Raw genomic sequence first — 12,738 nt, 5'->3', positions numbered from 1 at the left:
CCACCTAGGGATGCCAAGCCTGTGCTAAAACCAGAGCCTGGTCCTAGGGCCCAGCTCAGCAGCACTGCCACTGCACTGCCTCTCTGGGGGCTGACAGCAAACACCATGATCACTGCTAAGCTACTGCTGGTGTGTCTGGCAGCAATGGCAGGGTGCAGAGCTGTGACCAGTGTGGCCAGACTTCCTTGTCCTTACCTTTGTTGTTGTCTCCAAAACTATCTCCTTGTGCAGCAGCTCCACCACCATTTTCACATGGCCCTCCTTGGAGGCCAGGTGCAAGGCGTTCAGCCCATTCTGGAGGAAACAAATGTGGGAATTAGCCATCATCTGGGAATGAAGCTCTGGAGAGCACTCTACTCTGAGCTCCTGTGCAGACATGATTGCAGACACTTGGCCCATGCTGGAGAAAGTCCAGGCTGGTGGGGGCAGGAGGGATTGCCCTGTCCTTGAGCTCTGCACTGACATCCAGCCACAAACAGCCCCATGCTGCCAGGAAAACTTCACACAACTGAACACGGAGTTGCTGACTAATGCTGGAGGTTTCTCCATGAGCAAAACATGCAGTCCACGTGGGCAATTTCCTACGGATGGGTGGTACCACAGCTCAGTATTTCTGTGCTCAAGGCACAAGAATTGCTTCAGTCCTCCCTGCTCATGGCACATCCTTCATGTCAACTCCTGTCTTTGCTCAAGTGACTTTCCACAGGGTGCCCTTCCTCACAGTCAGGTTTTTCACACCTAAAGCACAGAGCTGAGCTTTGTGCCCAGCCCAGAGCAAGGATGCACCACAACTGCTGTATAAGTGCACATACAAGCTTTAAACTTTAACATTTACACAGAAAGATGTGCAGGGAGTAGCCCTGCTTGGGACAATGATTTTATCAAGCAGCAGCCAAATTTAATTCACAGTAGTTTGTGAGCTTCCAGGCCAGGCTTTCAGACTGGCTTTCCGACTGCCCACCAGTACCCCATGGCTTTGCTCCCCCAGAGTTCAGCTGCAGCAGAGTGTAGAGAAGGTGTTGGCTGTGTCACTATTAAGCTCTACTAGTTTTAGGAAGCTCCCAAAGAACTAAAATCACTTCTCAGGAACATCTCTGCCTGTGCCCCAGTTTAGTTTGCTTTTTTCCTACACGTGGAGCTTGAAGAGCAGAGGACTGGCCAGTGGCCCTTTAGCATCCCTGGGTTGTCAGAAGGAAGGGTGCCAGGCCAGACAGCATCCTCAAGGCTACTAAGGCAGCTTCTGGTCTGTTATTTCTGACACCCTCTTCCACTTCCCAGATGTAAACAAAAGGCCTGGGATATTTGCTGGAAAAGAGGTTAAATACCTGCAGGCTTTTTCAGATGCCACTTTTTCTCCTTATCCCTCAGTTCTCTCAGGTGGATATGCTAGGTTTACTCACACCTACACAGTGCTGTTGCATGGCAGAGGGATGCCTGCTCCTGCCCAAGTACTCCACCTCCCAATCATGTGTTTCAACTCCTGACTGGAAGGTCACTTCACAGAAATACTTCATCCCCATCTAAATATTGGTAGGGGAGCAGGAAATGCCCAGGGAGGCTCAGTTCCAGCCCTCCACACTGCAGTTAAACTCAGAACTTCTTCAATAATGTTGTCAGACTGGAAAAGGGTTTTCCACTCTTTCTCACTCAAAGCACCAGTTGCCCAGAATCGTAACTGAAGAGTCACAGATTCTTTTGCTCAACTCTGATTACAGCACAAAGAGCAAAAATCTGAAACCCCACAGGCTTCCTCAGCACACCAACTCCAGAGTTCTATCAAGCCTCAAGCACAAAATGTCTGTTTCCAAGGGGAAATGAAGTGGGAGTGCTCTAATACCCACAGAACAGTGCCACTGAAAGGAAATGCTCCCCAACCACGTCTGGCTACACGGAGTCCATCTTCTCTGGCCAAGACCCATTTCTTTGACACAGACACACCTACACAACCCCATACAGATAATCACTGACACCCTTACCTCACAACTCAGATAAGTGATAAGTGGCCACAGACATGCAAGCTTTTTCTCAGTTACAGTCATGTAACCAACAAATGGAGAGCAAGACCACAGATGCTCAGCTGCTCCCCTCAGCCCATAAGCCCTTTTATACAAAGGATTCATAAATAACCTTTTGAATGCTATAAACCGGTGACAAATCATTAACCTGTAACAAATAGTTGTGCAATAAGCACAGAAGATTGTTTCCATTGATGGCCCATCAGTATTTCTGCTCCAGGAACAGTACAGACTGTTTTGCACATTTGCTTTGGCTTGACAGCTCATCTGACCCAAAACTGCCACAGGATGTCCGTAATTTGAAAGGTGCTGTATTTTCCTCACCAAATGCTGCAAATAGTTCCCAGAAATCCTAGTCACTGACTATCAATGCGACAAATGCAGCCCTACAGAATAACACAGAGGCTCCACACTTAGCCTGTCCCAAAGCAGGGACCTGCTCTGGACTGCCCATCAGGACTGTCCATCTCAACAAAGACCATCTCCCGGGCACCACATGCCATCACAGTGCTGCTCCAAGCTGGCGAGAGTCCTGGCAGCAAGGTGCACTCATCCTCAGTCCTCCAGCTCCTCCTGGATGAGATGGGAACGTGCCATAATTTGAAACACAAAAGGTGGATGATGAAGACATTGATGCAGCAATGAAGGAGGTGAAATCGGCGGGATGAAGATCAGATGGCATGTCAAGGTCTCTGAACTTGAGTAAGAATACAGGGCCTGTGGGATAGGTCTGACCACATATATCCCTCTTTATTCTATACAGGACATGTGAGGTTGGACCTTTCCCACAGGTCTGATATTCCTCAGAAGGAAACCCCGAAGTGCCATCTAACCTCAGGGAGATAGCAGGAACCAATGCAAGGACATCACTGAGAGAAGAGCCTCATACTGCTGTAGCCATTGTCTTTCCATCGAAGTGTTAAATGCCCTCACCAGCACCTGAAATCTGGCTGGAAACAGGACTTGAAGCCAGTCGTGGAGATAGCTGATGACAGACCATCTCTTTTGGTGAGACAGAAGTTGAAAGCCATCATCTTTATCTTGTGGATGAGTCACCCTGTTGTAATTCTTTATAGAGTCTTCTCCAGAACCCCAAACCCCTCTGGGCTAGAGCGTTACAGGACCAGTGGACATGGAAATCCTCCCTCTTTTAGGCTCACTATCAGACACGAGTGCATATCCATGGTGCGCTCTGCTGGCCCTGTGGGAGCTGTCCCCAGTCACTGCACTGGCTGCTGCAGCACACAAATCAGTAGGTCTGAACTTCACTTGGTTTGGGGACTTGATACTGAAACAGATGAGTGTGCCTTTGTGCTACCTGCTGAGTCAGCCTCCCCAGCAATACCCCTGCTCCAGAAAGCAGTGACAGCACAGCCTGTCTGCTCCCCTTGCTCAGCCTAAGCCCCTTGAATCTGTCCCTACAGCATCTGCCCCCATTCAGGCTCAGCTATTGCATTTGGCAGCTACACAGATACAAAATGTTCTGATGATGATGTGCAAACAATTCCTTGGTGCCTGCAGCTCTTTGCTCCTGTACAAACCTGCTTCTGTGAAGGATGAGGAGGGCTCCTCATGCCCAATGCCCCCCAAACCACCACAACTGGCATTTTGCAAACATTCACTGCTTGTGATAAACTGCATCTTCTAGGAATCCAAAAGCCTCAGCACTGCACCACTGCAGGCAAGAGGAATAACCCCCAAGAGCCATTCCTGTGATGTTCCAGCCACTGTGCTACTCTTCACAGCTATCTGCTCTACCCTCTGAGAAGCAGCTGAGCTCCTTCCAATTGTCCCATTTGCTTGTCACACTAAAGGAGCCCTCTCTGCTTACCTGTTAATGTCCTTTGCGATGCTCCAGCCACTACGTCCAGGCTCCCCAGATCTTTAAAGCTATTGCTGCCCTCCTGGCCCCAAAGGCAACTTCTCCAGGTCTGCCCTCTGGTCAGCCACATTTTCACATGAACTAGAGATAGTACCAGAAGCCCTGTGTGTTTCACCTACCTGGTTACAGGTGTTAATATCTACCCCATTCCTGAGGTGATCCAAGGCTTTGTCCAGGTTCCCAGATCTTGCAGCTCTCAAGAAACTGGTTGCAGCATCGGCCTTGGGGACAAAAAGAAAAAGCATGAAACTCAGAGCCTCCTTGTTCTCCCCCACCACCAGCACTGGGTCAACTCTTCATTCAGCTGCAGAGAACATAACTACACAGACCAGGAAGAAAAGGCAGAGGCCAGGCAAGTCACAGTGGAAGCTGCTGGGACAGACTGAGATGCCCCAAATCAGACAGGAAGAAGAAGGACTGGGACCTGGACTTAAAGTGAAGACCATCCAAATAATGGCGCAGAAGGTCTGCAGCTCGTCCCATCACACTGTGGGGACAGTAGGGAGGGAGCTCCTGCCACCACGACAGCCTCCCTTGGCCCAGGAAACCCCTCTGTGCCTGGGCTGAAGAACTACACTGATGGATGGAGCTGTAGTGAGCCCACCCCTATCCTCCTCCAGAAGCCATGGGATAGCAGCAGCAGTGAGCTCAGGTACTGGCACCAGGGACAAGGACTCCAGCTGAACACCTCACAGCTGTGAAAGTCACTGCTCTCATTTTTGACAGTGCCTCCCTGCTACACCACAGCCAGCCCAGGCAAGGTACAGCAATACTTTTAGCAACACTACTTAGCAGTGTGAGGCAGCAAATGGAGACAATGGCATGGCTCACCAGAAGCTGGAGAACAGGATGGAAATGCAGTGATGTGGGTCTGTGAGTCTGGGAACTTGGACTGGTAACTGGAGCTGGTATGTGCCTGCTCAGGCAAGCCCATAGGGCTCTCTGCAGCCAAGGGCCACAAGACATCCATGGCATGGGCGTAGGACACACTCCTCTGTCTTCAGCTCCAAGAGAAACCTCTCTTGTACCACTCACATCAGGACTGACCAAGGGACCTCCTGTGCTAGGAGAGCTTCTGTTCTGCCACCCCAAGCCATCCTGTATTTCCCACAGCCTGGCTGCAGAGGAGCATCCAAGATCAGGAAGCTCCTGGACAGGATCTGGAAGCAACACAGCCAGATACAAAAGCATTGGGGGCATATTAGGGAGAATGATGCACCACACAGGTTCAGGGCTCCTCTCTTCCCTTCTCTTTGCAGTCTCAGACATTTGAATTGAGACTTTGGAGCAGATGCCTTCTGGTCTCCTCCATCTGCCTCCCCCAGCTCATCCCTTCTGCCTGACACTTCTACCACAGAGAAAGGCAGCCATGCCCTGGGCCCATCAGGACCCTGTTTCCTGCTGTAGAGGTAAGGCCCACAGACAGGGTGACCTGGCCCTGCTGGGCCAGGCACAGAGCCCAGGCCAGGCTACCACCACAGCAGCAGGGTGCCATGGCCCCTCTGGGCAGCCCATGGGTCAGAAGGACACGTGGTGGAGGACAGCACCACCGTGCCCCATCACAGTGTGCAGCCTCCGCGTGCAGGGGGAACATGTGCTGATGGCATGACCTCCTGTGCCAGCTGGCTCTGCTTGCTTCCACCTCAGAGGACAGCCCCATCTATCAGGGAAGGGCCCCCAGATTCACAGCGGAGCTGTGGCTTTGGAAGGCTGTGAACACAGAGGAGACACAGCACCTCAGTGCTCTGCTCACACAGAAGGATCAACTGCAAGAGGCAGAAGGAAACACCAGCACTGTGCTTAGAAGTGCACATTCACGCTCTGAGCTCTGCGTGCTGTCTGGGATCCAGTGAGGAAACACTGACAGCTTCAAGCAACAGGCTGAATGCAAAGAGCTCTTCCAACTCCAGACACTGCCAGAAGCCTCTGCTTCTCAGGTCAGGATCAACAAGGCAGAAAACCCTTGAAAAATCAAAGCACAGCTCAGCCAGGCTCTGTCATCCATGGGACACACATGGAACTTTGAAGATTAAATGGTAAAACTCTACATGGCCCTGCAGTAAAGGGGCTCCCAAAGCCCCAGCATATCCAGCAGCAGAGACTACAAGCAGAAAGCAAGCAGAAAAGCAAAGCAGAGGGCTCTGTGGGCATGAAGGAGAAGTGTGTTGAATACTCACAGCCACGTCTGGACCGGACCTGCCCTTTCGTGCTGCCATAGTCCGGCACTTCGGCTGAAACCTGAGCCTGGTGTCCCCTCTCTCCCTCCTTGGTTATCTACTCCCCAGCTTTGAGAGAGCCAGTAAGTTACATTGCATTCTATCTAAAAATACAGGCTCCGTCCTCTCTCCAATGCAGACCCTGCAGGGATCGCCAACTGCTAATGGAATTTGTTCATTTTCTCTCCATTATTGTGTCAGACAGGATATTTAATATCAAGCCACCTCCGGAAAGCAAATGACTGCTGCCAAGCGCAGGGAGGGGGTCAGAGCTGCAGGTATCACCTCAGGAACAGCAGAGGAAAAGCAGCCCCACAGATATGCCCAGGAGACTGGCAATTCACAGGTAACTCTTGCCACAGAGGAGAGTGGTTGGGGCTCCCTCCTGACCCTCTGGATGCTGGGGCCCTGGCCTTGGAAAACATGCCAAGGCTAGAGTGTGTCAGAGGTGCTGCTCTTTTGCGCCCCATGCTCAGCATGTACCTTCCAGAGATGCACAGAGAGATGCAGGGCATCAGAGACCAGCAATCCCACCACACATTCCACCAGAGAAGATGGAATAGCTCCCCTAAAACGGTAAGAGCAGATCCACAGTCATATTGTGCTTCTGATGTCAGGGTGCACGATGGGACTGCCTGCCTATTGCTCAGGGCAATTCACTCCCCAGGAAACAGAAGCACAGGCTGGGTCACTGCCATCTCCTGAATTTCAGCACTGACAGCAAGAAATGCAGACACCCAGTGAACACAAGTAGATGTGCACATGGAGAAGATACACACACACCCCAGTGAGCGCCATCCCAGCTCACCCAGCCACAGACACACACATTGCAGTTTTCAGCACCCACTAACAAGCACAAGTGCAGCACAGCCGTGCCTCACGCACACAGTCACTCGCTGTGTGCCCCAGAACATACAGCAACTGCTTCCAGATGCAGAAACTGCCTCTGCTGATTTTCCTGTATTTGGAGTTTGCAGAGTTTCTTTCCATTCTCCTTTGCCTTCCTTCCAATTTTCCAGAAAGGAGATATTCCAGGGGAGAAAATAAGCTGCCTCGCTTGCTGTTGTGTACCTCTTGCACTCTTAGGTGGCTGCTAAATCCTGTACACAGGCATCATGCTCTACAGGCTTGCAGACATCCAAGCTGTGAAGTGTCAGGAGGCTGCTGCCAGCAATTCTGCAAGAGAGAAGCCTCAGATCTGGACTTTGTTAAGTCCTTCAAGACCTTCTAAAGTCAAGAATATAGCACAGCACACCAGACTGTGCTTCTAACTCTCCATCCCCTCCTTTTCCTTCAGGAAAAATTTCCCCTGGTCTGCTGACAATCTAAACTTTTCCCTTTCCCTCTGTCCTGGTTTCAGAGTACATTTTTTCTCATGACTCCCTCTCCTGGCTCTGAGTAGAGGCTTCTTCTGTTCATTTTCCCAGGTGTCCTCCTGCTCTCAAAGCATTAATGCCAGTAGCCTGAAATCACATGAGCCCATTGAGTTGTAGCAATGGCCAAGGCAAAGGGGAAGTCAAACCAGGGGCTCAGGCTGGATTTCAAGGGCTGCAGTCAGAGGTTTGTAAGCCTGCTGTGTCTCTGGCCACAGTCAGTGTCCTGTTCTAATCTCTTCTGGCAGTGCCTGCTCTCACTCACACCCAGGGAGGAGCTCCCACCAGCTCCTGCTGCTCATCACTGATAGCAAAAGGGAGGATCTCAGCATTGCCTCCTCCTGTAAATGGTGGCCACACTTGTCAGGAGCTCACTCTGTATGAGCTGCTAAGTGCTCTTAGTAGCTGATTTCCAAGTACAAATGAGTCCAGGGACTTGTGCTGATTTCACGGTGTTTTCTGTGACAAAAAGAGAGTCAAAAAGCAACTCGCCACACTATTCTAGCCTGGCACACACGCATCCTGCTGCATTGCCCTCTTTACCCTGTCTGCACACTTGACTCTTCAGCCAAGCTGACACAGACTCATGAAGCAGCAGACAGGAGGTCCAGCAAGGAAACACCCAAAGGCTGGGCAGCACACAGTCACCCCAAGAGCCAAAGAACCCCAGGACTGGCAGTGAAGTGCAAATTCAAATCCTGGCGCCAAGCCATATATTGCTATGGGCATACTGTCTCAGATGCTGGGGAAAGGTCCAACTCACATGACTCAGAGGTCATCCAGTTACTTCCAGCTACTAGTGCCAGTGTCCTGGAACCTAAAGTCAGAGCTGCCAGCTGAGGACTGTGATAAACCCTTGCCAAGGGCAACAGCCCTTGCCATTTGCTTGGACATTCCCTCGCTCATGTGGGCTTATGTCCAACAGTGGGCATGATCCTCACCTTTGAGACATTATTTCCAGCAGAAACACCAAAAGCTCACTTCAGTGTAGTGGTTTATTTTTAAATAACTGTCTAACTTAGGAATATCTCTGGAGCCAATGCTCATTTGGACCCCTCGACCTTGCAGATATCAAGTACACAGTTCTGCAGGTGATAACCTCAGTCCTTTCTCATCAGATGTGAAGAATTTTTCAGTCCTCAAAACACATTAAAAGAGCTGCTAAGATCAAGAGCAGGTAGGGATAACACCTAGGGTCCTCATAGGACAATCAGGGAAGATCAGGAGATTCAACTCAAAATGCTCAGAAACAGAAGCCATACTGTCTGTCTTACAGGAACTTTCTCCCCTATCTGTATTAACAGAAATGGGATGCTCTCAGTGGGCCCTGCAGTAGAAACAAAACCTGCTGGCAGGTTTTTGCCTTCTGAGTAGAAGGCAGCGTTCAGCAGAATACAGCATCTCCAGAGAGGCCACAGTAGCAATGCCCCAGGCAGTCAGCCAGCAAAACACAGAGAACAGGCAGATACTGCAAACCCAGAAGAAAGAGAAAAGTAAAAGCATTAGGAAAATTCATCTGATGAAAAGATAATTCCAAATGCTTAAATTCTTTTCTTTCACCATCCTCATCCCCATCCACATGATTCAAGACAGATAAATCCATATGCCCAAGTTTATTCTCCCATCATCCTCACCTCTGCCCACATGACTTAGCACAGGTCTGCAGATCTTAATAGGACTGATAAGAGTCAAGGCACAAGAAGCCATCTCTGGAAGGCAGTTTGTTCTCATTTCATGCACCAGCCTGAGTAAACCCTTTGTCCATGCTCCTTTCCTCTTAGTGGAGATTTCACAACAGCCCCAAAGCACGTTCCACAGAGGCTGATGGCTGATACGACCAGCAGAGACCCCCAGATGCAATGGGGAGTTTGACCATCTCGCAGCAGGTGAATCAGAGCATGCAGGAAGTGAAAGATCTGTTCATATTCCCGTGCAAATGACAGAGCTGGAGAAGAACTTGCCATAACTGGCAAAGAACAAATCCCAAAGCAGAAGAAGGAGGGAAGGAAGGCCCCTGGCAGGTTTGTGGGAAGGGAAGCAACCTGTCAATTAACATTTTTCCAGTGCTGAAGAGAGGACAAGCTTTCTGCTGCCAGCGTCAGACTGGCCTCTCTCCCATGCACAATCCTCCACCATTACATAATCATGAGTAATGAGCTTTTGGAAAGCCCATTTTTGTGCACCCTTAACAGGAGAGTAAGTCTGGACTGTCACTGGTGGTACAGGTCAGAGTCAAGGTTAACTCTGTCCCTGCTAAGCATTTTCAGATGCAGATGACATCTGCTTTGCCATTTGTCTCCTTCCTTCCCCGCTCATGGGTCCCCTTTGCTGGCTGCTCCAGCTGGAACAGGTTCAGAACTGTGAGGAGGGCAGATATCACAAACAGCTTAATCTGCACAGAGCAAGGCAGCAAGGACCTGCCCCTACACAGCAGACTGATCTTTCTGATAAGGATCCCCTGGTGGGCTACAGCCTACAGCACTGTGAAAGCCTGCAGTGCTGTCTGCTGCTTAATGGATTTTCTAAGTAACGTGTTCAAGATCTTGTTCTGTCATTTGCAAACTATCACTTTCCCTTTGAAGTACAATGCTGGGTCCAGCAGCAATGGAGAGTGCAGAGTAAAACGGGCTGGTCCAGAGACCTGAACAGGAAAAGGAGACTGGAACATATTTCCTTTCACACAGAGCCAAAGCAAGGAAAGAATTAACACAGCTCCTGCTCCTGCCAGCTGAGGCCATGCGCACCCAGGGGAGAGCTGTCACTCTCCTTTGTTGTTAGCAGGAGCCTGTGCTCTCTGCATATCCTGAAAAAGAAAAGCTATTTTTACCTCATCAAAAAATATATAGACTGTGACTGAAGACAATACATGAGAGCTCTTTGCTCAGGCAGTACACCTCTTCTAATAACATAACAACATTTACAGCTGCTGAGAGAGATGCAGCAGCACAGCAACTGCTTTTTATCTCCCACTTTCCTGATGCACTACCTTTTTTGGACCATGGCATGGTTCAGGCAGGTCTGTGCAATAAACACTGGGGAGCTGAGAGGATCTTAGCATGCTGCCAGTGCACGGGGGGAATCAGAGACATGCTCTGAGCCCGCCTGATGTCAGCCTAGGACTAAGACACAGCTCCTGGACCAGCCTCAACCTGCCGTGGGCTCTGTCAGCGCCCTCATGCTCAGGTGAGGTGCTGAAGTCCAGATCAGACCATCAGGGTCTGCCCTGGTGCCCTCTGGAGAAGCTTCCTTTTCTTTCATAGTGACACTTATAAACTGTTCCTAATTTTTGCAGTCTGTTCTGACTCATTCCCCACCTCTCCTCTGCAGGACTAGTCCACACCTGCTTTGCCTGCCTGCATGAAGAGAAGCACTTAGAAGGGGGCTTTCTGCTGGGATCTGCATGCTGGGTGGTATCACAGTACAGTCCTTGTGCTGTGGCTAACATAGACTTTCAGCCTTAAGCCAGGCTTGCCTGGCCAGCGCTTGGGGTGCAGCCTCTGGAAGCCATGCAGAGAAGAAAGCATTGACAGAAAAACACCAGAAGCACAGGCCTGGTAATATATCTCTGCCAGCAGATCCCTGGTGAGGAAATGCGAGCAAAGCCGTTGCAGCACAGCCACCTGCTCCCAGCAGAGCCAGCGCAGCACTGTGCTGAGGGAGAAACATCATCCTGTGCACCTGTCCCAGGCCTCCACAGGGGTAAAACAAGAAAAGTGACAACAGAGAAATCAACATTTACCGTCACAATACTGCAAAAAAAAACAACACATGGGCCACCTCCCTTCTCCCAGTAAAGCAGTAGTGAGAAGGACAAGGCAAATTCGGCACCAAGATTTCAATGCCAGCACTGGCACTGGCTCCAAGAATGACCTTAGACAAGTTACCAATGACCTAAGAAGGGCAGAAAACCCTTCCTGCCAATCTGAGGTCCAGTTAGCAGCAACTGTTTGGGGAGAGGAGGCAATATCTTTGGACTGAAGTTCATATTACCACCTAGAATATACCTGAACTCCCTCGTGCAAACCGGCTGACCTGATTTCTCTCCTCTTTTGCTGCTCAGCGAACCCCTAACCATGCCCAAGTACTCACCCTCAGGCAACGCATGCATGTCATCACTGCAGGAGATGGTCAGCTCACCCTGGACAGCCAGGGTCTGCAGCTCTGATCAACCCACTTATGCCGAATGCTGCAGCCAAACCAAGCATGAGCAGGCTGGAAGAGGTTTATCAGCAGCAGACTGCACCCTATCACCCACTCACACGCCTGACTTCAAACCAGCACAACAAGGAAGCTCCTGTCTGGAGTCTGGAGATTACGGGTTGTCCCACGTCAGGAACCTGGGGAGAGCTGCCAGGCTGGGCACAGTGTTTAGTGGATGTCGTGCCTGAGCCACACTTCATAAACATGTCCATGAGCTGTTAACAGGGAGGAGCCCATGTGCATGAGCCCTCTCTTCAAATAGTACAAGGGAAGATGAAACTTTGGCAATATAAAGCAAAATGAAACAGCTCTGTGGCCAGAACCACACTGTCTCTTGGTCTGTGACACACAAAGCAGGCTGGGCTGGAGACAGTGAGCAGAAGAGCTCAGGTTTTTCACAGGTCCCTGCAGACCTTGGCTGGGCACAGTCCCAAATGGAGGACACCGAGATGGAACTGAAGTGGCAAATGAGGTCTAGTGACAGCAGCTCCAGGCTCTTTGTAGGGCCTAGAGCCCACTACAATACAATGAACGCGCCCCTTCCCCCCTTCTACCTGCACAGCAGACTCCTGCTCCAGCATCCCTTCAGGAGATCCTTGCTTGCAGCAAGAAGGCAAGGGGTCCACAGTGGTTGGTGCATGCCCTCTCTGAAAGACACGCAAGGGAGTCACACCAGTTGTCCAAAGGAACAGACCTTCTGGAGACCGCTCCCGTCCCACCCTTTCCTTGTGCTCCAGCTCAGGGTGACCCTGCAGAGCTGTGACCACCTGGCTGGCAGGAGCCATCCCTCTTGCTAGTGCTTTGCCTATCCCATCTTGGCTCCAGATGCTACACTGGGGCCAGCCTGGCAAAGGACTTGGGGCACTGCAGAGGAGCCAGACAGCTTGGTTTCTATTTCCAGCTACCATTTACCTGGCCCTTTTTGACAGTTACAGGGTCAAGAAGGCCAAGGTGCTTCCAGCCAGGCACTAGGGCCAAACCAGTGAATGCACAGCCATGAGGTGATCACACTTGGAAAGGCCTGGGCAGTATTCAGATAAATACAGCTCGTG

General features: G+C 50.6%; 1 protein-coding gene across 5 annotated transcripts in view; it reads right to left on the bottom strand.

The window, feature by feature from the left end:
• ANK1 (ankyrin 1) overlaps nt 1-11,754 on the bottom strand; it is a 36,289-nt gene extending 24,535 nt beyond the window's left edge. For 2 of the 5 annotated variants that reach the window (XM_083880614.1, XM_083880615.1), the window contains exons 1-3: nt 6,075-6,175; nt 4,017-4,118; nt 196-294 (exon numbers count right to left, since the gene is read on the bottom strand). In XM_083880614.1, coding sequence (XP_083736740.1) covers nt 196-294; nt 4,017-4,118; nt 6,075-6,113 — 240 coding nt within the window. In that variant the 5' untranslated portion in view covers nt 6,114-6,175. Of the gene's footprint in view, nt 1-195; nt 295-4,016; nt 4,119-6,074; nt 6,176-11,575 lie in introns of those variants that run through there. The other 3 variants (XM_083880611.1, XM_083880613.1, XM_083880612.1) reach the window with 2 other exon arrangements.
• Nucleotides 11,755-12,738: the final 984 nt, after the last annotated feature.

The sequence above is a fragment of the Zosterops lateralis genome (assembly GCF_965231275.1).
Source record: "Zosterops lateralis genome assembly, chromosome: 30".
Lineage (NCBI taxonomy): Eukaryota > Metazoa > Chordata > Aves > Passeriformes > Zosteropidae > Zosterops > Zosterops lateralis.
Note: the sequence above shows the minus strand (reverse complement) of the source record. Positions and strands in the feature narration are given on the sequence as shown.